Source organism: Sorex araneus, chromosome X, assembly GCF_027595985.1.
Source record: "Sorex araneus isolate mSorAra2 chromosome X, mSorAra2.pri, whole genome shotgun sequence".
Lineage (NCBI taxonomy): Eukaryota > Metazoa > Chordata > Mammalia > Eulipotyphla > Soricidae > Sorex > Sorex araneus.
The window spans coordinates 331,281,255-331,307,030 of record NC_073313.1 but is presented as its reverse complement, the minus strand read 5'-3'; the positions used below and the strand labels follow the sequence as shown (position 1 = coordinate 331,307,030).

Here is a 25,776-nt window from a genome sequence, read left to right as displayed (position 1 = left end):
AATCCACTCTTTATTAAAATATGATTATACTGGACATCAAGGGAGGGTAACAGAAAAATGAGAGCCATTAGTACAGATCAGCTAAGAAATTTCATATATCTCCAGTAAGATTCTTCAACCATTCGCATCCTACCCCGATGCCTTATTATTAATCTATGGTTACTTGAAATGCAAAGACTTTTATCCTTACAAGGTACCTACTCGAGGTACCAAGCAGTCCCACCTTTTCCTGTTTTGCTTATCATAGAAGAGAATGACTAGAAAGTTAAGTATGATCATAATTGTTTGCTACTAGAACCTCCTCCAAAAGTTGCTTTATAAACTTGTAAGTGAATTAAAGTCAGGTTTTAAAAACAAGAGGAGAGGAGATGGAAAGACAGGAGAGGGGCTAAAGCACCTGCTAGTGCTGGATGGCCTGTGGAACGCCTGGTACCACAGGCCCGTGCAGCTCTGCATCCTGGACCACAAGGAACCACCAGTCTGGCTGGTTGAAAATTACCAGGAATCCTCATGGGCCCCTGAGGACATCTTGGAAGGCCTCCCTCAAAAAAATTAAAACAAGACAGAAACAAACAACCAGTACAGAACTGAAGCCAAAAGAGTTAGGAGACTCAAGTACCATTTATACATCAAATACCCATTGAAAGACCAGAGGCATCAACTGTCAGACTCGAAAGACTGAAAGGAACAGTAACTTTTCTAAAAAGGAAAGTGAAGATGAAGAAAGTGGTAGTGGTGGGGGAGACGCAGTTTTGAGAGTGACTCCCATTCTCCATTACCTTGGAACACGAGCACAGTTGGATTCACGTACCCCACATAATTTAACCTCCGATGCTACTGGGAAATGACAAGCTATTTTGGAAGACATGACGAGGAACCAAGCTTTGCATTTGTTTGTTCAAAAAAAACGAAGAGCAGAAAAATGTACTACACGATTTTACACTCAGAAAAGGAAGCATTTTGGCTGCAGGTGCAGCGGACCCTTCATCAGCCTTACTGGGCGCATGGGCTGAGGGTCTTTCAAGGTATCACTAATGCAGACTATCCTTTCCTATGATAACTTGATATTTTCATGACAGGAGACGTAAAGGGCTGTAACAACTAGAAACTAGTTGGAAGCTAGTGCTCTTCCACAAGTAAAAATGCCCTACCTGCTGTGCTATCACTCCAGTCCTTGGCAACTTAATATACTTAATATACCAAAGCTCAATACTGAGTACTTGAAATGAACCTACATAATGTTTTATATTAGTTTCTGTGACAGTGACTCACATATTAGATGTTTGATATTTGCTCAATAAATAGATGAAGCTCTACTTCTGTCTCATTGCAAAAATAACTGAAGTTTTGAACTACATCACTATTTTAAATTCTAAAACAAAAACTAAGAATCCTTAAATATCTATGTATATTACTCAGAAAAAAAACAGTAATATTGTTTCTACTAATACAAAAACAGTAAATCAGCACAAAAGAAAGCAGCTGGTTTGTTCATTGAAAGTCGTTATAAGTACTAAATGTAATAAGTCATTGTAAATAACAATAAAAATAAAATTTAAAAAGTCTTTATACCTTACTATCTATGCCAAAAGAACTCTAAAAACTCTTGTAATCAGTACAGTTAACACCAAACATATCTGAGAAATACACTGTGTATACACTGCTGCTTCTTTTATATCTCCATCCTCTACAAATACATTAAGATATTACCAAACAAATATTAAGATATTTGTTCATTCTTAACCACAAATAAAATTATCAGTAGCCTCACATGGGCTGGAGCGATAGAACAGTGGGTAGGGCGTTCATCCTGCACATGGCTGACCCAGGTTCGATTCCTCCGCCCCTCTCAGAGAGTCCAGCAAGCTAACGAGAGTATCTTGCCCACACGGCAGAGCCTGGCAAGCTACCCATGGCATATTCGATATGCCAAATACTGTAACAACAAATCTCAAAATGGAGATGTTACTAGTGTCCGCTTGAGCAAATCGATGAGCAACAGGATGACAGTGATATGGTGATACAGTAGCCTCATATGACTAACTGTGGGAATTTGAACTATTTGGCAACTAGTATTTCCTTATTAAAACTCAATTATTTTACCTCAGAGAGCCAGCACCTGAGTAACCTCAGAGAGCCAGCCCTGTGTAACCTCAGAGAGCCAGCCCTGTGTAACCTCAGAGAGCCAGTCCTGTGTAACCTCAGAGAGCCAGCACCTGAGTAACCTCAGAGAGCCAGCCCTGTGTAACCTCAGAGAGCCAGCACCGGTGTAACCCCAGAGAGCCAGCACCTGAGTAACCTCAGAGAGCCAGCACTGTGTAACCTCAGAGAGCCAGCCCTGTGTAACCTCCGAGAGCCAGCACCTGTGTAACCTCAGAGAGCCAACCCTGTGCAACCTCCGAGAGCCAGCACCTGTGCAACCTCCCAGAGCCAGCACCTGCGTAACCTCAGAGAGCCAGCCCTGCGTAACCTCAGAGAGCCAGCACCTGTGTAACCTCAGAGAGCCAGCACCTGAGTAACCTCAGAGAGCCAACACTGTGTAACCTCAGAGAGCCAGCCCTGTGTAACCTCCGAGAGCCAGCACCTGTGTAACCTCAGAGAGCCAACCCTGTGCAACCTCCGAGAGCCAGCACCTGTGCAACCTCTGAGAGCCAGCACCTGAGTAACCTCAGAGAGCCAGCACCGGCACAACCTTAAAAAGTTATTTTGATGTGGTTGGAGGTCATGTGGGGGAAGGGTGATGCAGGCCGAATACAGACTAGAGACTGAACACAATGGCCACTCAACACCTTTATTGCAAGCCACAACACCTAATCAGAGAGAGAGAACAAAGGGGAATTCCCTGCCATAGTGGCAGGGTGGGGTGGGGGGAGACGGGACTGGGGAGGGGGGGAGGGATGTTGGGTTTACTGGTGGTAGAGAATGGGCACTGGTGAAGGGATGGGTTATCGAACTTTGTATGGGGGAAACATGAGCACAAAGATATATGGATCAGTAACTGTACCCTCACGATGACTCTCTAATTAAAAATAAACTAATAAAAAAAACCCTCAATTATTTTAGCTAAAAAATTTAGATGTACATTAAATATCATTTTCAGACTTTTTTGGAGTTCCTTCTAAAAAATTAGTATCTTGCAGCCTGAAATATACATTTGCATATATGATCAATTAAGATACTGTTGTGATAACTTGGAATATATTTCAAAAGTAGAACAAGAAATAGCAAATTTTAGATCATAGCTATGTCTGGATCAGCAAGAAACAGATAATAAATATCTTATTGTCAATATACATTTTGAAAAATGAACATTATAACAAAATGCCTTTTTAAAACAATTTTAAACTTTTTTAAACTATTTAAAAACTTTTTAAATCAGGTGAGGATTCATTACAATAAGGTACTTTTAGCTACTGCAAAGTACACTTCTTTACATCATCCTTCTTAAATGCTAGTATTAGTATTGGTTTTTTTCTTATTTTTCAGTTTGTTTGTTTGTTTTTGTGGGGAGGTTTTTCCCCAGTGGTGGCTGTGGCCACCAGGGCTAAACTGGTGGTACTCAAGCAGCGCTATGGATTGAATCTAGGGCCCTATGCATTGTAGGGATGTGCTCTAGTCCTCTGAGTTATCTTTCTGGCCATATAACATATTTTTAAAAAGTAGATCATTAGCTTGAAAAAACATCAAGATACTAACATTTTCATTCACATAGTAAACAACTGCTAAAATTTTATAAATCCAAGGCAATGTATGTGAGTTTGACTGTATATTTTTACACTAAATTAGTTGAAAGTTGAAAGTGGATTCCATCCATTTTAGAGTGTAATTTTAAATATAGTGCTTAACTTATCAAAAGAGAGCAGAAGTAATGCTCTGCATAAAATCCTATTAGGCACTAGAGGAAGTGAGTGAGTCAGAGTAAAGCTAAACCTAGCTTATAATGGACATTAAGTATCTAATGTTCTAATTTAGACAAGTACTCTAAGTTAATCAAATATATTAAACTGACAGACAGCAGAATGTAGGGCAAAAGGAATAAATAAGGTAAATGGACATGACACGTAAATGACACTCACTGTTTTTTTTAAAATTATCATTGTTCCAAATAAATCTGATTTTGTCAGATTTTTACAGCATAATATGTTAGACAAAATGTCCATAGCTTTGAAAAATAATATCCTCTTCTAAGTGTCATGTAGGTTATAAAAATATATTTTTACTATAGTGTGTATTCAGTATGTGACCCGTATATTCTTTTCCTTTTGACTCATGATATAGAATGAGCCAAAATAAATATATCCATACTTTAGTCTAGTGCAGCATTTCTCAATAGGGGGCCCCATATGACCCCTGCAGGTTGAGAAGCACTGTTCTATTCATATTCGCACTCTAGTGATAAAAATCTTGAACACAGAAAAACGATACTTATAAATACTGTACAATTCTGAATCAATTTAAGTTCTTATTATATATTTATAACATAAGGCTAAAATTAATAAGTTATGAGATGTCTCAGATCACCTAGAAACATTGAAAAGAGGAACAGATTTGCATACTCTCAATGGATCAGACGGTTAGACAGAGAAAGCAAAATACTAAGGGTCAACCTAGTACTATAGGTACTTGAAATAATAGGTATCTGGTATATTTACACAATGGAATACTATGTAGCTGTCAGAAAATAGGAAGTCATGAAATTTGCATATAAGTGGATCAACATGGAAAGTATCATGCTGAGTGAAATGAGTCAGAAAGAAAGAGACAGACATAGAAAGATCGCACTCATATGTGGAATATAAAGTAGCTGAAAGGTATAAGCTTACAATGTTGTGATACCTGGCAGACATTTCACTAGACTTAGTTACTAAAATACAGAAATCCAAAACTATGCTGCTGCTAGTGCGGCCTCCGGACCTCATATCTCTTCATTCTCAGCAATGGAAAACAAATTACCAAATGCTTTCTTTTCAGCAGATTGACTTTAGGGGGGAGAAACTCCAAATCAATAATAGTGAATTTTTTATTGAAATATTGAATGTAATCAAAGTAAAGTGAAAGTAAAGTGAAATTTACCAGTTACACATGCGGGGTGGGGGGCTGGGGAGGTGGGGGGAAGGGGAGAGGTATATTATGATTCTTGGTGGTGGAATATGTGCACTGGTGAAGGGACGGGTGTTTGAGCATTGTATAACTGAGACTTAAACCTGAAAGCTTTGTAACTTTCCACATGGTGAACTAATAAAAGAAAAAAAAAATAAAAAAAAGAAAAGCAAGTAGAAACAAAATTGATTACAGATAAAATAATTAAAAACTAATATTTAGCATATAATCAATAAAAATATTTTGAGTTATTAAAAAAAAAGAAATAATAGGTATATTTACTTGGGAATATCTCTTAATCTAAAAGGAGAGAGAACACAAGGGAATGCCCTGACACAGAGGCAGGGTGGAATGGTGGGGGATGGGGCGGCGGTGGGGAGGGATACTGGGAACACTGGTGGAGAATAGGCACTGTTGGAGGGATGGGTAAACGATCACTGTATGATTGAAATGCAAACATGAAAGTTCATAAGTTTGTAACTGTACTCAAGGTGATTCACTAATAAAAAATTTAAAAAAATAAAAATAAATAGAAGAGAATATTTTAAAGAAAAAAAAGCAAATGATGTTACAGCTCATGATTTTCAACTCTGAACAAGTAGGTCAAACACCATGGTAAACAGGCCTATTTTGTTTTGTTATGTTCTGGTTTGGTTTTAGGGAGTGACACTTGGCTGTGCTCAGGGATTACACCCACCTCTGGGCTCAGTACCACTCACGGTGGTGTCTGAAGAATGATACAAGGGGGCCAGGGATCAAACCCAGGTCAGCTGTGTGCAATGCAAGCACTTTACCCACTGTACTATCTCTTGAGCCCCTGACATACACATTAACTTTTTTAAGAAAAATAATTACTTTGTGTTTGCATATTATTTTATGACATGAGGCTTCATTTTTTAACATTGTTATAAAAAATCTAAATGCATTTACATCAAAATTTGCTTTGAAGCAAGATAAATTAGTATTTTTTCAGTCTGATGCATGAAAATTATATCTAGTACTAAAAACTAACTAAAATTAATATATTCTTAATATGAATCAAGATTGTTAAATAATAAATTAATCATAATATAATACCAATTTAGTTTTAGTGATACAAAATAATTATACAAGATACATTTTCTGTCTAATTATTACATAATCAGAGTTTCTATCATTTTGCTAATCCCAAAATTTCATGATTTCTAAAAGCTCCTTATTTAATAAAAGTTTTGTTTTTAACTTCAAGGTATAATTTTGCCACCTAGCCAAAAAAAAAAAAAACACAATTCTTTAGAAAGCCATGTTTAACAATGGTGAAGTCAGTCCATATCACAGAGAAACATTGGTAGGAGATGGGAGACTAAGTTTTGGCTTCACCAACTTTAACACTTAGGCAAATATTTAACCTTTTCTAATTACATTCCCTTATTTGCAAAAGAGATAGCACTGCATGCACTGCACTGTAGCACTGTTGTCCTGTTGTTCATCACCTGCAGAGAGGGCACCAGTAAACTGTCTCCATTGTGAGACATTGTTACTGTTTTTGGCATATGAATAGCCACGGGTAGCTTGCCAGACTGCCTCACAGGAAGGATACTCTTGGTAGCGTGCAGGGCTCTCGAGAGAGGGACAGAGGAATCAAATCCGGGTCAGCCACATGCAAGGCAACTGCCCTACCTGCTGTGCTTTTGCTCCAGTCCACAAAAGAGATAATGTAAGTAATTATGTCTTACAGTCTTTAAATATCTCTTGAGAACATTAATTAAAAGTAACCAAGGGGAAATTATGATAAAATTTTATCTTTAGGTAGAACCAGGATACCAGAGATCTCAGCAAGCTAAATATATATACATGTGTGTATGTATATACATATATACTATATTTATATAGAGATATGTTTAGATGGAGGTATGAAAATATCTGTAAGTAAATATCTCACAACTATTTTCATTCTAACTTCTTTTAAGGAAATTAACAGCATGATATGAAGAGAATAACTAACTCCCTGACAATTATTCTTAGCAGACAATGTATTTTGTTTTAATTCTTCTCAAGGAATAGTTGTATTTAGTTTTTGCTTGTTATAGGAATGTAGAAATAAGACCAATACTCTTATTTTAACAACTAGGAAAAAATGTATAAATTGCTAAAAATTACTTTTCAATGGAACTGTGGGGACAATTAGAATTTCTGAATACCTAAAACACCATTAAATGGACAAGCCCTTCTTTTGTGAGCTGTTTTCTTTCTTAGGGACACCTACCAGTACCTATTGTATGTTGCGGAGATTTGGACAATTTGAGGAATTCTGGTTGAGAAGAAAAATTAATAGAGGTCTCTACAGTCTTGATAAATTGTTAGAATAGTTCTGAAAGAGATCCAAAATCAAGGCAAGTTTTCTTTTAAGAAAACTCCTGTGAGTTCTTAAGAGGTAAGAGATTCTTCAAATCTGGATCTGAAACTTTAAAAAAAGGCAGAATGAAATTTCTAACTTATTTAGTGTTTCAGGAAAAAAAAAAAACTCTGTATGTTGGCAAATGCCTGTGAGTGAACTTGCTTGGTCACTTGATAGGCACTAAGTTTCACAGGAAAGATGACATTGTCACGAGTGGCTGTGCCGCTTGACAGCCCACCAGTGCCGTGATCTGCAGCTGCCCTCGTCTTCACAATGCCCAAAGGCGTGGTTTGTGCATTACGGGATGGAGAGTGATGGAGAGTGGGCACTTGTGGCCTCGTCGCCAGCTATCTGAAGACTGATGACATCAAGCACCTTTTATGAGATTAGTTTTCGTTTTTACATATTGTGATAGTGTATTGATTCAAATTGTTCACCCTTATAAAATTATTTTATACATTAAATATGTACATTTATTGTTTGATGTACATGAAATATATTCCTAAATCAAATTATCATATATCCTATCTACATGTACATTCTGAATACTTTTCTAGTTTCTATCCTTTTCTCGTTTTTTATTTATTTATTTTTTTGCTTTTTGGGTCACACCCGGCGATGCACAGGGGTTACTCCTGGCTCTGCACTCAGGAATTACTCCTGACGGTGCTCAGGGGACCATATGGGATGCTGGCTGGGGATCGAACCCAGGTTGGCCTCGTGCAAGGCAAACGCCCTACCTGCTGTGCTATCGCTCCAGCCCCCCATTTCTCGTGTTTTTAATGATATCTTTGTTAAAGAAAATTTTTTTTCATTTCAACAAAGTAGGATTTATTGCAATTAGCTGATGGTGTTTGCCTTTTCCCACATAATTATTAGTGAATGCCATTTCTCACTAAATTATCTTTATGCATGGTGTCAGAAAGATATTGATCAGGTCCACGAACATCTATTTCTATCTTCTTTATATGCCTCTGATTTATGTCTTCCCATGTCAATATTGTGCTATCTTAATTACAAGCTCTATATTACTGCTGATATTATGTACTGTAAATAGTACTGCTGGAGCGATAGCATATCGGCTAGGGTATTAACCTTGTATGCGGCTGACCCAGGTTTGATTCCTCCGCCCCTCTTTAAGAGCCTGGCAAACTACCGAGAGTATCTCGTCCGCACTGCAGATCCTGGCAAGCTTCCCATTTGATATGCCAAAAACAGTAACAACAAATCTCACATTACTCACATAACGAGATTAACAAATCTCTTTACTGGTGCCCGCTCAAGCAAATCAATGAGCAATGGGATGACAGTGATACAGTGATTTAGTGTTTCAGAGATAACGTCTCCTGATACGAAGAGAATCAATAACCCTAACTAGTCTGTCCCTAAGAAATGTGCTAAAATTTTAAATGCATTGGGTAGAGGCCAACAAAATAAGCTCAAAATATCAAAAGGGAAGTTACAAAGCTAAGAAGACAAAACCCATGGTTTTCAAACAAAAGACTAAAAAACTCTATTGAAGAGCAATGACAAACTAAAGGTTCACTTAATTACATTAAAATCTCAATCTCAGAACTGGAGCGAAAGTACAGAGGGTAGGGCATTTGTCATGCATGCAGCTGACCTGGGTTCAATTCCCAGCATCCAATATGGTCTCCTGAGCTCCACCAGAAGTAAATTCCTGAGTTCATGAGCCAGGAGTAACCCCATGAATCTCCAGGTGTGACCCCCAAAAGCAAAAATAAATTAATAAATAAAATGTTAATCTTGTTACTATCTAGATGATTAAATAACTAGTTTTTATTTAGTTTTATGATTAGATGACTAGCTTCTATTTGCCAAGATGGAGGCACTCTCACTAATGGAAACTAATTCTTTAGGTTAGTTTCCAATAGCAATACCTTTTATAAATAGCAATAATATTGCAATGAAAAATATTGGACATGAAGAAGTAGAAAATATGATAAGTAATTACAACAAAAGAAAACCAATCCAGAAATGTCAATAAACAAAAAAAAATTTTTAAAATAAAATATACAAATAAATATACTAAAGAAAAAATATGTAAAATGGAATGAAAAATGGCAAATTTTATCAAATTATAATACATACAAAAATAGAAAATGAATATTCTAGACTTTAACAACATAGTCTCTAAAATAAGAACCTTAAATGCACTTAATAGTCAACTAAATACAAGAAAGAGAAATCCAGAAAATAGTCAACCTGAAACACAAAAGAACAAATTAATATAAAGGAAGCACATAAAACAAAGGGTAAAACATAATTAGTATAGGCTTAAGTAGAAGTAGGAAAGGTGAGATTGTATAGGGGCAGAAAAAGTATTGAATGAGTAAGAACTAAGAAATTTTCTCACAACCAAGATAACCTGCCAAAAAACTGAATTCCAACCAATATGCAGACAAAAAAAAAAGACATCTATAGTTATATGGTAAACTGTTGAAAGCCAAAACCATGATAAAAAAATGTTAACGGGCACACTAATTTCAAAAGAACAAGATAGACAACTGACTTTCAACATAACTGGGGATGCAACATTCAACTGATAAACAAGACTTCAAATACTTGCTATTTAGAATTCTATATACAGTGAAAAGAGCCTTTAAAATTATTTCAAGGGCCAGGGATGTGACGCAGCAGGAGAACACATGCCTTTCAGATGTGAAGCCTTGGGTCCAATCGCTAGCATCAGATAAAATAAGGGCATTTCCAAACACATAAAAGAAGCTGAGTTTGGGCCACGAGAATAGTACAGCAGGTAGGGTGTTTTCCTTATACACAGCTACCCGGGTTCAATCCCCAGCATCCCACCTGGTCCCCCAAGCACTGCCAGGAGTAATTCCTGAGTAACCCCTGAGCATCGCTGGGTGTGACCCCCCAAAAAAATAAAAATAAGAAAGTATCTGAGTTATTTTCCAGATGATTTTTACTACAAAAACTACCAAAAGAAGTTTACAAAATGAAAGTCAGTGATTCCATAGAAAAGCGTAAACCAGAAAGAAACTAAAGATAACTAAAATGATAAATCTTATGTGTAGATACAAAATAAACAAATATGTTTTAGAGGTACAAAAGGCATTTCGTCATAATGTCATGAGTCAGGAAATGAGCTATGAAAGGCTGTTTAGTTCTAAAAATTCAGATATAGAATCTATTTGTTTTACACATACATCTTTTTATTTGGAGGAAGAGTCAATCCAGAAAATAAAGGAATACTAAATCATGGGGGAAATTCAATACCAGATCTATAGATGGGCAACAAGATGCTATGGAAGGAGATCAAGGTCAGATTCTTACTTTTCTCTTGGATGAGTTTCATGTGTTAGTGGTACTGGAGGATTTGAGGGAAGCAGAATATACTGAACTAATGTATGTAACATTAAAGAATCTGAGTGGAATTTATAATGGAGATTTTCCATGGTCTAATTTTTGGTTTGGTTGGGGGCCACCCTGAGGAGTGCTCAGGGATCACTCCTGGCATGAGGACCATCTGTGGTGATGGAGATCAAACCTGTCTACTGTCCTATCGCTCTGGCCCCATGATCTGATTTTTGGTGTGTGATCTAATTTGAATTCAGAAAGCAAGAAGGGAAGAACAATTTTAAGCATTTATAAACTTGATAAATTGAAAATATAATAATGAAAAAGGAACATTATAATCCTATTTATTAACAAAGTGAAACCTAAGGAAGTTTAAAGCCAAAAAATAATGGCTTGATTCGAAAAACTGCAAACAGTTTTGCATTAAAAACAGAGATTTTGTTTTGTTTTGTTTTTAGGAAGAAAGGAACACAAACAAACAATGCAGGTTTGTATACCTGTAACATGATGCTCCATAGGGACATTCGGGCCGATCATCAGCCTCCTCCTGATCCATGACTTGTAAACTCCCATAATCATTATCACCAGGGTGACTGAAGTGTTGAAAATGGACAGGATTCTTTCTATAAGGGTGAAAAACACAGAGTCAAAAGAAAAAAAACAAAAAAAAAAAACCCCACAATCTACTAGACTTCAAGTTACACTAGAAAAAAAAAAGGGGGGGGAATAGGAAACAAAAGAATACAAACTCATAATTTCTATAAATAAACATGCTTTATTATCACCCAAAAAGTTCATGACATTGGGGCTGGAGCGATAGAACAGCGGGTAGGGCATTTGCCTTGCACACAGCCGACCCGGGTTCAATTCCCAGCATCCCATATGGTCCCCTGAGCACTGCCAGGAGTAATTTCTGAGTGCGTGAGCCAGGAGTAGCCCCTGTGCAATGCTGGGTGTGACAAAAAAAAAAAAAAGTTCATGACATCTAGCAGTATAGAATTCTCAAGGTAACAAAATTAATTTCTGGTGATGTGGTAGGTCAGGAACATTTACGGTCAATTTGTAATACTTTACAGAAATACTTCTATACTTACATATGGAAATATCTATATATTATATAATCACTGTCCTCTCATCTCTCTATATTTCTATCCACACATATATTGGTTTTTGAAGATTTAATACAGCGAATATACTAATCCACCCTTTACAAATAAATATTAAGAAACAGAACATTCCTAACATTCTAAAGGCACCCACCTATCCCATCCCAACATTTTAAAAGAATTATTTAGACATCATGATATACAAAGTTGGATTACAACAGGATTTCAGTCATACAATGTTTGTTCCTACCTCTAGGTTAATGCTGGTACTTATAAGACAATGTTCCCACCACCAATCCTACCACCCAAAGACCACCACATCTTCTACCACATTCTAAGAATCTCCTATTCCACCACCCAATCTGACTCCTTTACAGAATACTATAAATTTCAGTAGTATTGGATGCCATAATTTCCATAGTATTGGGTGCCATAATTTCAGGAGTATTGGGTCTAATAGTTTATATACATTCTTGGGTCTAACAGTTTAGATACATGCAAATACCTCACCTCTATACCCCAAGCCAGTCCAAGGCCCTTGGCCCTTGCCCCTATGTAACTTTCAGATCTCTTATTGTAGCTTCCCCCTTCATTCTAATCTTTAAACCCATTTTACAAAGCTAAGTTAATCATTATCATCTAGAAAAAAGAAATGGTATTTCTCAAAATTTTTGGCTTCAGAAAAAAAAATTAAAACTCCAGAGAGCTTTTATTTTTGTGGGTAACTTTACCCTACCAAAAATTGTTGATGAGAACAATTTTTAAAATTGCTTTTATTTTTGTTTGGTTTTAGGGGCACATCCTGCTGTGCTCAGAGCTTATTCTTGGCTCTGTGCTCAGGAATCTCTCCTGGTGGTTCTTAGGGAATCATATGGGGTTGCCAAAGACTGAATGCCAATCACCTGTGTGCAAGGCACAAACATGCCCGATCTGTCCAGTACCTAAAAACTATTTTTATTTTAAATAACAATAAATCCTTGACTTAGTAATAAATAATAGTACATCTGTAAGTAACATTCAACTTAAATAACTCTTCTAATAAATTTTATGGAAGTGCAGGAAAATCTGAGGCCTAGCAACACTGCATTTCCAAGGTAAAAAATTCTGTAAGTGTCCCTGTAAGTCTCCTTTCACTCCCCATCTCTTTTGGGCAGAGGGTGGAGGGATGTGGGTGAAAAGCCCAGACATCATAACTACATAGCACAGCAGCTAGACACTGTCTTACACTTTGGAAATTTCTTCACTGTATGGTTTAACAAAGGGCATCTGGAGTCTCCAATCTGCATTCAATTATTAACAATACCAGAGATCATGTAGCCCCTGGAAAACCCTTGTGAGTGAGAGTAGAAAAGGCTCAAACAATATGTTTCATGATTATGAAAATAGCTTTCAAAATGGCATTTTAGGGACCCTTAAGTATCTTTAGGTCAGAGCTTAAAAGCATTATAAAACAATATAGTTGTCTGTAATTATGTTTAAATGTTACTGTAGTATGGATCAAAGAGATAATACAGGGGTCTAGGCAGTCAATCCCCAACATTCTGTAGGATCCAAACACCACCAGTAATGATCCCTGTGCTCTGCGCCAGGAGTAAGCATTGAGCACAGCTGGGTGTGGCTCTGGAACCAATAAATAAATAATACTACTGACTGGAGCAATAGCACAGCGGGTAGGGCTTTTGCCTTGCACGAGACTGACCCGGGTCCAATTCCTCGGTCCCTCTCAGAGAGCCTAGCAAGCTATCGAGAGTATCCTGCCCGCACTGCAGAACCTGGCAAGCTCCCCGAAGCGTATTAGATATGCCAAAAACAGCAACAAGTCTCACAATAGAGACATTACTGGTGCCCGCTCGAGCAAATTGATGAGCAATGGGATGACAGTGACACAGTGAATGTATAGGCATAATATATTTTTATGGTTCTATCCATATAAGGTCATTTTTACATATGGGAATGACAAAACAAATTTTTAAATCATATGATTTGACATATTAATTTGGGGTATAGGGATGCTAATGCCATTAATTCATATTGGAACAATTTGAGCATTTCCAGATGCCAAAAAAAAAATCACTTGTTAAATAACTGTGAGCAGTAATAAACTAATTAGGCAGTGTTGGATTACAAAGTCATGATACAAAATCAACATACACAAGTCAACTGTATGATGATTAATTCCTAAAAGAAGATCAAAACATTTTAATTAGAATATTAAAACATACTCGTTATTTAACATACTCTTAATAAACCTAGTCAATGAGATGAAAGACTTGTATTTCAGTTTAATTTCTACAGAAGAAATAAATAAATGAGAAAGACATTCATATTCATGGAACAAAAGAATCAACACTTTTAAGATGCTAATACTACTCAGAAAGACCTCCAGATGTAATGCAGTCTTCATTATGATCCCAATGGCAGTTTTGCAGGAAAGAAAAAACAAATTTTATATAGCTTTGAGGGATCACAAATGGCAAAAACAATTAGGAAAAAGAACAAAGTTGGAGTTCTCAAAATTTATGATCTCAAAACTAATTACAAAGATAGAGTAGCCCAAGGAGAGTTGTACTTCCATAAAGACAGTGCACAACCAAATTAAAAAATACAAAGATCCCAGAAATAAACTTTCTGAAATATGGTTAAAAAAAATTTAACAACAGAGCAAAAACTTTCATTAAGAGAAAGGATGAATTTTGTTTTTAAGCAAATAAACCCAAATTCTGCAAAATTCTATATGGGAGAATAAAAATGACAGACAGTGTTTCTCTCTTCTTTATCTTTGTTTTAATATTTTTAGCCAGATTGCTCAGGCTATAGTGAGAAATATGTACTTTAGGGAAAATGTAGACACTTAGGAAATTATTAAGTTGTTCCAGAGAAAGGAAGAGGATGGAATAAACTAAAGAAGTAACATGAGGATAGAGAAAAATTACATTCAATTATTTAGACAATGTAAACATACATACTCAGTATATATATAAATACATTTTTTGTTATAATATAAATTTTTTCAACATTTCAGTGGTGAATATTTCTCAGGTATTAATTATGCACATCAAAATTTGTTACAAATTAAAATAGCTATCACAAGCTATGACTGATTAAAACTATCATGTATCATAATCAAACATGAATAAATTATTATCTTGATAAAGCAATAACCTTAAACAAAGACAAATGCCTTTACTGAATAACACCTCCCCAAATTTATAATTTAAAGCCCTAATAAACCCCTGATGCAATCATATTTATGGAGAAAACCTTTAAGAAGACAATCCAGACTAAACAAGTCTGAAGGGCGAGGCCCTAATCCAGTGACTGGTGCCCTCAGAGGAGAAGACAGGAATGTGTACACACAGAGAAAGGCACAGAAGACTCAGTGAGAAAAAGGCCATCTGCAAGCCAAGCAGGAAGAATTCTAAAGAAATCAAACCTGCAGATCCTTGATCTTGATGTGCAGCCTTCAGAAATGTGAGATAATTTCTGTGGTTTAAATTCCTCTATCTGGAGGGAAACTGGGGACACTGGTGCTGGAAAATGTTCACTGGTGGAGGGATGGGTGTTGGAACACTGTACAACTGAAACCTAATCACGAACAGCTTTGTAAGGGCCTATCTCACTGTGCTTCAATTTTAAAAAAAGTTTTTTAAATAAGAAAAGCAATAATAGGGGCTGGAGTGATAGCACAGTGGGTAGGGCATTTGCCTTGCATGCGGCCGACCAGGGTTCGATTCCCAGCATCCCATATGGTCCCCTGAGCACCGCCAGGAGTAATTCCTGAGCGCAGAGCCAGGACTAACCCCTGTAACCCCTGTGCATCACTGGGTGTGACCCAAAAAGGGAAAAAAAAAGAATAAATTCTCCCATCCGTGGTATTTTGTTATGGCAGCCCTAGTGAACTAACTCTGACAACAAAAAGGATCTTTCATTAAGCTGAAATAATAGATTTCTACACTCCTATTCTACAAGTTTACATATTATATTCTATGCATGAAACTAGTCATTATAAGCAGTGAATAAATTTCATAAATTTATTTTATGTACATTTTTATAGATATATACTTATTTTAAATTGTTGAAACTGAAATAGTTATTCAAGTGCTAAGATATATACTGTATTTTGTTTTGGGTCACACTTGGCAGTGGTCAGGGCTTATTCCTGACTCTGTTCTCAGGTATCACTCCTGGTGGGGAGACCAGAGAGGGTGACAGGGATCAAACACAGGTCAGACGCATGCAAGGCAAGCACCCTGCTCACTATACCATAAAATACAGACATCTTAAGGAGATATAGTATTAATGTGAAATTAATAAAATATGTCATGTATATAAGCTTTTGTATAGAAAAAAATACTACTTGCAAGATACTTGGCTTGCCAAATTGGAATGGCAATAAATACTTGAATTAGGGCAATGTAACTAAACACACTAGTATAAACACTACACATTGTAATTTGAATTCACAAATTATGCAAGTATAAAATACAGTAAAACGTAATAAAGCAAGTATAAGAGTAACAAATCACTCTAAAAACATACAGGCATGTTGAGTAATTTTGGAAGGTAACATAGTGATTCATAGTGTTAACATAGTAACACAGAGCCTGGCAAGCTACTCTTGGCCAAAACAATAACAACAAAATCTCACAATAGAGATGTTAATGGTACCCACTTGGAGCAACTCGATGAACAACGGGAGCACAGTGCTATAGTGCAACATGCTGATTCAAAAGCACCCACTAGTACTGTATTAACATTATAAAGCATTATAAAGGTAAATGCTCAAGTATAACGTGCCCAAACTCAATGCAAAATTGTTTTAATAGTCATGATATACAACGTCTTTTGAAGCCATCTCTAATATCTAAACAAGACATTAAAAATGCAGGTATTTATGTCTGAGTGATTCCATTTTCAAGTCTAGATTCCCCAATACTCAGATCTTTGCATTATTCAGCTTGTCTACATATGAAACATTTAATTCCCCACTGTATCTTAAAAGCCTCTAGAAAGATTTGCTAGAATGAAAACCGAGAAAGAGCAAACGAGTAGAAACAGGACAAAGTTCCGAACCTTCAAGTCTATGGGTTTTAGATGCTCAAATTTAATCACACCTCCTAGCATATACCTTCACAGCCACCTGCTGTTAAAATAAGGGAATTACATGTACCTGTAATCTCATTTTACCTGTAGCAGTTTGCACCATACATGCAGGATGTTCTTTTGACCTTGTTTTCTTCAGAACCTTGTGGATCTGAGTCAGCTGCTTTTGAGTGTGAAGTTTCAGGACTGGAGGGATCAGAGCTGGACTCTGGGTGAGATCCCTCAGTCTTGTCTTGGGTACTCAGACTACGTTTAGAACAGTTTGTTGCCCTGTCTTCCTTATCTGGCATTCCTTCTGAGACTGTATGTTCAGAAATCTGACCAAATTTGTCTGTTGGGATTTTGTTGCTCTGCGTATCAGTCTTCATATGATCCTCCTCTGAGTTACTCAATTTTTCTGGAGAAAGCGATTGCATTTCCTATAGTATAAATCAGAAATAAATTCCAAAGAAATATGAAAATTTATACATTAAGGTGTGAAGATACAGGTTCATACAACATGTATCCTTTGTTAAATTTAAGATTCCTATCTTTAAACATTAAAAAATATTACTGCCTCTAATAATTTTAAGCAAGAGTCCAAGAAAAATAACTAGAAAAATATGTGATTTATAAGATATCACAAGGTATGCATCCATTTTGGGTATAATCTTTCAAAACAAAATGCCCTATTGAACTTATATTTCTTTTTTAAAATGTATTTATTTTTTAATTAGTGAGTCACCATAAGGGTAAAGTTACAAATTTACCCATTTTCGTGCTTGTGTTTCCCTCATACAATGTTCAAGAACCCATCCCTCCACCAGTGTCCATTCTCTATCACCAATGAACCCAGTATCCCTCCCACCCTACTCCGCCTCTTTGGCAGGGTATTACATTTTTGAACTTATATTTCCTTTCCAATGCATATCTTAGCATGTTATGTCCTTATAATTCCTTATAAGTTACTGTGGTACTGTTTCTTTACCCTCTGAAAATAATTATTTCTTTCTTATATGTGAATGAGAAAATTGTCTCACACATAAAAATAAAAAAATTACATTAAAGCTGTTAGAATCAACTTACAAAATTAACATCATCTTTTTGAAATATCACTGTCATCTCGTTGCTCATCGATTTGCTCGAGCGGGCACCAGTAACGTTTCCATTTTGATACTTGTTGTTACTGTTGGGGCATATTGAATGCACCACGGGTAGCTTGCCAGGCTCTACCTTGTGGGCGGGATACTCTCGCTAGCTTGCCGGGCTCTCCGAGAGGGGCGGAGGAATCGAACCCAGGTGGGCCCCGTGCAAGGCAAACGGCTTACCCACTGTGCTATTGCTCCAGCTCCTTTTTGAAGTATCCTACTAAAAGTTTCAGTTTAACAAACTAAAGGTGTATCAAGAAAATAGCTCATTAGCACTACAGAATGTTTTTAATTTGTTTTTAATACCCGCACAGTTTTTCCCTATTAAAAATGACCTCTTAATTAGTTATAGTTCCTGTGGCGTAGAAACACTGTTCAGATAAACAAACCTTTCTTTTCCTGGTTACCATTCAACAAATGTGATGATAGCAGATACACATGAATATTCACTCCCATTTGTAACTATCAGTTTGTGTATAATGGCCAGCATTAGGAAAAAATAGGTTTGATATTACTTCATAATAACCAACTCAAATTTCCTAATAAAATACTAGTAGCAACATTTCTATGACTAAGTATTTTTTGGATATTTTTCTATTTAAAAAATATTTTTAAAAAGATATTTTTCTACTTTAAAAAATATACTGAAGCTAGAATAGTATAGCAGAGAGTGCTTGCCTTGCATGCAACTGATCCAGGTTCCATCCCTGGCAGACCATATGGTCCTCTGAGCCTACCAGAATCACATGATCCCTGAGTGCAGAGCTTAGAGTAAGCCCTGACCTCTGTTAGGTGTGGCCCAAAAACAAAAAAAAAAAACACAAAAATTTCAGTATCAGACTGAGCATTGTTGGGTGTGGCCCAAAAACCAAACAAACAAAAAATCCAGTATGTAACTTGAAAGTGGATAGACTATTAGACTAAATATCATGTCAAAGGAACTTATATGTTATGATTCTTGTCCAGTAAGAGATAGATAACCTTGAGGAAAAGCAATCGTTTGGCTACCTCTTGGAGTCAGCCTCCATGTGGTAGTATTCATGCTACATTTCCCTAAAACAGTCTTTTCTCCCCAGTCACTCAATACCACCTCGAGATCATCTCCCAGGTGAATACCACCCTAAGCTCATCTCTGGTAGTAGACAAAACACCTGCCCCCTTTTCCTGTTGGCATCTCGGAATACCACACGTTTCCTTCAGAGAAGCTCTCTTCTTTTGGTTTTAGAAACAGAGAGAATGATTCTACCCTCCTCCCCAAACACTCCCCAAATAGCACTCCTTTCAATCTTACAATTCTCTTGTCTCAGTTCTCCTCACACAGAGGTTGGTGAACAGGACAATAAGTACTATAGGAAAGGTGTGCTTCTCACTGTTTGGTGTTCCTTTCCATCATGAGATACTTAGCTCAGTATCTTTGTTCCTTATTTGAACCTCAACAGCGGTTTGTGGACAAGACACAGTGGAGGGGTAAATACCCACTCAATATATGGTCACATTTACAGGGGGGAAAAAAAGTGGCTAGGAAATTAGAGATAGAAATTATAAGATGTAAGATATATTAATGATTCCACTTAATCTTTTAAGAAAAAAATATCCTTACACAGGTTAATTCTCAACCTTGGAGACTGGCCCACATATCAGTTTAAAATGTATAATTTGCCTTTTACTTTATGGCTCATTCTCCACTCTGGAGATTCCCTTGCATTACAATCTGAGATGTGTTCTATCAGCTTTTTCCCATTGAAAAAAAATCTGTGTTCTCTCTTAAACAAGTATCTCTCTCTGCCCTCACATTCCTCAAAGTAAATTTCATTACATATAACTATTTACAACACAAAGTAAATTGAAAAAATCCCTACATCTGTGTATGAACCCAACTGAAAATGGTTTATAGGGATGAAAACTAAAATATTGGTAAGGAAATGGGATTGCAAGATGAGGCACATACCTTTTTTTTTAACAAGAACATATTTTGCCCTGTTTTGTGTGTGAGTGGTATCAGGGATTCATCCCAGGGCCTCACACATATAAGGCAAGTACTCTATGCTGAGCTATATTCCTTATCCTATTCTTTTACTTAAAAATTGTAAAACACGATCACAAAATCCCGTTAATCACCGATTTCTCAGGCGGGCTCAGTAACCTCTCATTTCGTCCTTTCCCTGAGATCTTAGAAGCCTATCTTGACTCAGCCCTCCCAACGATGTAATGTAAAACAAACTAAATAAAAATATGAAATATTTAGCACCATTTAAACTCTCTCTTTGCATAACATGTAAAAATGAACTTACTTTTGAAAAAATCTTCACAAGGAATATGTCGAGTGTGCTGTTTTATTTTAAATGCAAAATAAATGACAAGTTTACAACTATCAGTATCATGAATCAGGGGCTCTCAAATGTATTTTAAGAGACATAAAACTGAAATTCATAATGTTCTTTATAGAACTCCATGAAATATTGATATTCAGTAGACCTTTGGCATTCAAGAATTTAACTTTCATGGTTTCAATTATTTATAAATGATCCCCAAAATCCATTACATGCAGTAATTTGTAAGTCTACTGAGATATAAATTTGTACTAGGTCAATTACAAAACTCATGAGCCAGAGCAAGTAACTGAACTGCAGGTGATAAAACAGAGAAGATGGAAGGTGCTTTGTATTTCAAAGCAGAAAAAAGGTGAAGAGGTCCCTACTATATATGCATATTGCTTGCTTCTCAGATTAGATCAAAATGCAAAGAATGAAATGTGGAGACTGGGGATTCATGACAGAGAGGCCAGTTCCCCTGTGTTCTAAACACACATCTTGTCATGGAGCTAAAGGACCGGGCTGCCTGGAAATAGAGGAAATTACCACTAAAGCTGTTGAAATAAGTTCAACACCCTTTTCAGCAAGCTCCCTCTTATCCCTGTCATTTGGTTTTACTGTACTCAAAGACATAAAATTTTAAAAATCCCCAATACAAGTTCAATGAGCTAACTTGTTGTTCCCAAATGATCCACGGGAAGAATGGCTGCATTGACAAGCTGTCTGAACAGTTCTGCATCAGTTTCACTGGCACCTATATGACTGAGTGATTATATGATTGAATGACACCTATATGGTTAATTGTTGGAAAACGCTAATCTTCAGTCCCAGTTATACCCCTATTTTTAAATTCGCATATGCAACTGCTAGTCAATCATTTCTTCCTCAATATCCTTTGTACTTTCAAACTCGACTAGTTTGAAATTATTCCAAGATATATAAAAATTAACCCAAATTAATCCAAGATATATAAAAATTCATAAAAAGTAATGACAACAACAACAAAATACTCTTTTAAATGGGTAAAAGATCTTAATAAGCACCTCTCCTAAGATATGCTATGGCAATCAGAACATAAAAATTCTTACTACCAAGAAAATGCAAATCAAAACAACAATGAAGTGCTTTGGTGATTCCACAATTGTAAGAATGGTTTATATTAAAACTGTCAGAGACAAGAGCTGGCCTAGGTGTAGAGCCAGAAATACATAAATAAATAAATAAATCTTTATATACTGTTGATGGGTACACATAATGGTTCAGGATCTATGAAAACTAATATGGATGTCTCTGAAAACATGAAAAATAAACCTACAGGGGCTAAGGACACAAATTAAGGGCTAGAGCACATGCCCAGCTGATTCTAGGTCCTGAGTTTGTCCCCGCTAGTGTCCCAGTACCCCCGTCCTATCCCAGCATGTGGAGCATGGCAATGCGCACTGGAGCAGATATAACCGGACCTTGCAAAGTGATTCTGAAGCGAGGCCCCACAGAAGGAAGTATCTGGGCAAAAGTTGGCAAAAACAATGTGTCAGCACCAGGTGTTCAGCCTTGAACCTCACCTAACCCAAGTCACATGTGCCCAAGACACAAAAAAAACTGTCACGTATGCTCAGCAGGTCATCCTAACCGCAGCATCTAACCTTGATTGGGATTGGACGGGGCAAAGCAGAGTGGCGAAGGTGATAGGCCAAACATGCTAAACTTTATGTGATTGGACCTTCCTGTAAGCCAAGATCCTCTATAAAATACGTGTGTTTTTCACATAAAGTGAACAGCCATCAGCCGCTCCGGGAGGGTATTTCTCCGCGCGCCCGTCATTCATCCTTCGCCCCACGACTGCCCGGACCTGTGCACAGTGTGTCGGGTACATTGGGGAAAAACTTTCCAATACCAGCACTGTAGAGTGTGATCCTGACAGACCCCAAGCATTTGGTGAGTATGGTTTCTATAAGAAATATAAATCTAATATATGGTAGAGCAATCACTACTCCTTGCTATCTATCTAAAGAATACAAAAGCATTAATAGAAAAAGATGCATGCCTGTCTATGTTCACCGTGTCTCTATGATAGCCAAGATATGGAAGCAACCTTGGAGCCCGCAATGGATAAGTAGCTGAAGGAGATGTGGTATTCAGAAATCTTGACATTTGTAATAACATAGATGAGACTGGGAGAGGTCAAGTTAAGTAAAATAAGTCAAAAAGAGAAAAACAAGTATTGATTAATTTCGTTCATTTCTGAGATATAACAAAGCAAGGGAATAGACAAAGTCAAACCAAAATCAACCCTTGTATTCTGACCATAAAACTGACGTTACAGAGGAGTAGAAAAAAGAATGCAAGGAGTAGGGTGGGGGGGTTAGGGAGGAGAGAGCAGGGAGAGGGACCCAGTGGACTACGGTAGCAAGATAATTTGATGGTGGGTGAAGTGAGGCAGTAGGAAACATTTCAAGAGATCTGTAACTGTCCTAAAACATATACAGTATGATAAATTAGCACTACCTCAATTTTAAAGTCATCCTCAGAATCTAAGTATCTGGGACCCTCCCAAAAGATTCTGATATAAAAGAGATCAAGGTATTTAGAGTTTTTCAAAGCTCTTTAGGAAATTTTGATAGACAGGCCAAAACCCACTCATAAGAATATTATGATTTTAGTCTACTATAAAAAGTTATTGTAAAAAACAAGTTTAAATTTTAATAAAGATTTAAGAGTAATAAATACATAAAATGCAAAAAAATATTTACTTCACTTTTTTCAATAATATAAATGCTAAATGGAGATAACTAGTTTTTATGGTTTAAATTATGGTTTCAGGGATGGGAATATTGCTTAAAGGGCCGGAGATTATACTGCATATGAGACATCTCCAGTTTCACATGGTCCCTTGAGCACCTAGTGGAACAGTGCCCAAGAACCAACGGATATGGCCCAAAATAAATAGAATTATGGATTAAATCTTTTTTAAGATTTTATTTATGATTATTATTGTCATTTTGCTTTTTGGGTCATACCTGGCGATGCTCAGGGGTTACTCCTGACTCTGCACTCAGGAATTACTTCTGGCATTGTTCGTGGAATCAGGGATGCTGGGAATTGAATCCAGGTTGGCCGCATGCAAGGCAGTACTGTACTGTCACTTCAGCCCCAGATATTGGATTAAATCTTATCACAAGGACCCTAACACTCCTATTAGAATGGGCAAAACCAAAATACCAACAACAAATGCTACTGAAAATGTAGAAAATGGGAATTCTCATTTTTTCTTTTGATTTTTTTGGGTCACACCCTGGTGATGCACAGGGGTTACTCCTGGCTCTGCACTCAGGAATTACCCCTGGCAGTGCTCAGGGGACCTTATGAGATGCTGGGAACTGAACCCAGGTCGGCCACGTGCAAGGCAAATGCCCTACCGCTGTGCTATCGCTCCATGAAAATTCTCATTCATTGTTGGTAGAAATACAAAATATCTTCAAAAGCATAACAAATTTGGAAGACAGCTCCGATGACTTGAGCCTATAACTACCTATGATTGTGTTTTATTTTATGTGAAGAAAGTCTACAGTAGCTTGGAAGAATGATGAAAGGGAAAAACATATAATAGCTTTCAAAAATACACAGTATCAAAGATAACATCAATAAGCAACAATTTCCATTAACTGGAAAAAAGTGGGGATATCACATACCAGCTTTATGTTGACCAAGTCACTGGTATAAGTTGGTCCCTGTGATCTATAATTTCAGCTACTTTTCTTTTCATTTTGGAAATTAGATTATTCCTATATTTTTGTGTGGTAAATAGTCACAAAAGATAGCCCAATAATCCCTCCAGTTATGCTATATGCAAATTCCTCCTACCATCATGGGCCTCGCTCTCCCCTGAATCTGGGCTGAGCAGGCAACTTGCACTGATCAAAAGCATATAGCAGATCTTCTCTACCAGGAGACAAGGCAGGAGTGAGGAGATTATAAAAGGCCTGACCATCTGGGATAGCTGCTGTTTCAATCATTCATGTGTATGATATTCTTTTCTTTGGGTGGGGAGGGGGTATAGTTTTGGGGCCACAGGGATTACTCAGGGGTTACTCTTGGATCTGCACTCAGGATCACTCCTGGCAGAGCTCAGGAGACCACATGGGAGCCAGGGATCAAACCTGGTCAGCCACACACAAGGCAAGCACCCTACCCACTATATTGGCACTCTGGTCCAAGATGTATAACATTCTATAAAACAATCAATACTTTGGTCTTCAGGAAGAGATGGGAACCCACAGAGCTCAGATATAATTCTACACATACCATGAAAACTATCATCTAAAGCCACCTTTCTCCCATTAAAAAGAAAATCTGATCTTTCTGGCCTGGAGAAGTCTCATCTTCCTTCTATCTCTTTTTAAACACATCTAGTAAACAGGTCTCATTTTCTATAAGTTCCCAGTATTAAAGAAAGTTCAATTGAATCAAATCATTCCACCAAATTGGTAAAAAGTGACTGAAGAAAAATGTTTATCAATACTAGTAAGAAAAGAAAGCTTTAGAAATACTATAAGTTCATCCAAAACTAATCCTGCAATAGGCAATCACATCAGTTGTTCTCTTCATATTTAAAGCAAGAACAATTTGGTTATATAAAGTCAAGGAATACTTTGGAAGAAATTAGGTACTCAGAATGGAAGTGCCAAATCAAGACAAGAGTCAGGCCACTTTTTCCTTCAGTCCAAAAACCTAAATTAAATAACTTTCTAATGTACAAAACAAGTACTATAGTAATTTTAGTAAGTCAGACATATTGGGGATAGAATATTATCTTCATCAACTTAAAAATGAAAAGTAGTTCAGTTTTTCCTTACTATACAGAGCATATAATCACTTCCTATAAATATTCTACAATGAAAAGAAACAACAAAATAATAAACTTCCACAAAAATTACCTTGGTTGAAATGACAGGCGATTCTTCCTGATCAGCATTTCTGCATTTTTTCTTGGTGTCTTCCTCTAAGGACGTGCTTTCTGAGTTTCCTGCAGAAACGAACCGCTTTCTTCCTTGCTGTGTTTTGTTTCTTGGGGTTTTATCTTTGTAGACTGCTTTTTTCCCACTTTCCTGAATTACATCATTATCTTAAACACACACAAATTAAAAAAAAGAAAATTATTTTCGGATATTGATAACTTAAAAAATGAGACTGAAAAGAAAAGTAAAACTCAGTTATAAGAAAAAAATGAAATCAAGCAACTTGTTGCTACTTGGATAGATCTGGAGAGTATTGTGTTGTGTGAAGTTAGTCAGGAGAAAGGTAGGCACAGA

The 25,776-nt window shown here is 36.8% G+C and overlaps 1 protein-coding gene across 2 annotated transcripts in view; it reads right to left on the bottom strand.

Moving 5' to 3' along the window:
• The window catches only part of APLF (aprataxin and PNKP like factor), a 70,504-nt gene that overhangs the window by 8,017 nt on the left and 36,711 nt on the right, over window positions 1-25,776 (bottom strand). For both annotated transcript variants that reach the window (XM_055121872.1, XM_012932915.2), the window contains 3 exons: window positions 25,402-25,589; window positions 17,113-17,447; window positions 11,317-11,442 (listed from right to left, as the gene is read on the bottom strand). In XM_055121872.1, coding sequence (XP_054977847.1) covers window positions 11,317-11,442; window positions 17,113-17,447; window positions 25,402-25,589 — 649 coding nt within the window. The remainder of the gene's footprint in view (window positions 1-11,316; window positions 11,443-17,112; window positions 17,448-25,401; window positions 25,590-25,776) is intronic.